Genomic DNA, 409 nt, shown 5'->3' with positions numbered 1-409 from the left:
GAATGTTGGCCACAATTATTGTTACTGAGCGGTTCCCTGATCTGAACCCTATAGCAAATGCGTGAGGTGAACTGAAGAGAAGAAGCACTAGCATGGAGCTGGAAACTGAAGGATCTGGAGAGTTCTGTATGAAGTAATGGTCTCTGATCTCTTGTCAGGTGTTCTCCAAACTCTTAAGGCATTAAAGGAGAAAACTCAGAGCTGTTATCTTGAATAAAGAGCATTGCAATAATTGGGTGCCAATAATTAAGACCAACATGAACTAAAGAAAAACATTTATTTCATTACTACATTTCCTCCTACTTTCCATTGTTTTACATCAATGAAAGGTTAGAATTTTAGGATAAACAATGCAGATTTATTTTTGCAGCCACCTTTGCTTATATATGATTTTAATATATATATATAT

The 409-nt window shown here is 35.2% G+C and overlaps 1 protein-coding gene across 1 annotated transcript in view; it reads left to right on the top strand.

Annotated features, from left to right (window-relative positions):
• LOC141343891 (collagen alpha-1(XXI) chain-like) overlaps nucleotides 1–177 on the top strand; it is a 15,129-nt gene extending 14,952 nt beyond the window's left edge. The window contains exon 14 of the mRNA XM_073848556.1: nucleotides 159–177. Coding sequence (XP_073704657.1) covers nucleotides 159–177 — 19 coding nt within the window. The remainder of the gene's footprint in view (nucleotides 1–158) is intronic.
• Nucleotides 178–409: the final 232 nt, after the last annotated feature.

Source organism: Garra rufa, chromosome 10 (genome assembly GCF_049309525.1).
Source record: "Garra rufa chromosome 10, GarRuf1.0, whole genome shotgun sequence".
Lineage (NCBI taxonomy): Eukaryota > Metazoa > Chordata > Actinopteri > Cypriniformes > Cyprinidae > Garra > Garra rufa.
The sequence above is the reverse complement of the archived record's forward strand: the minus strand, read 5'-3'. Positions and strand labels throughout refer to the sequence as shown.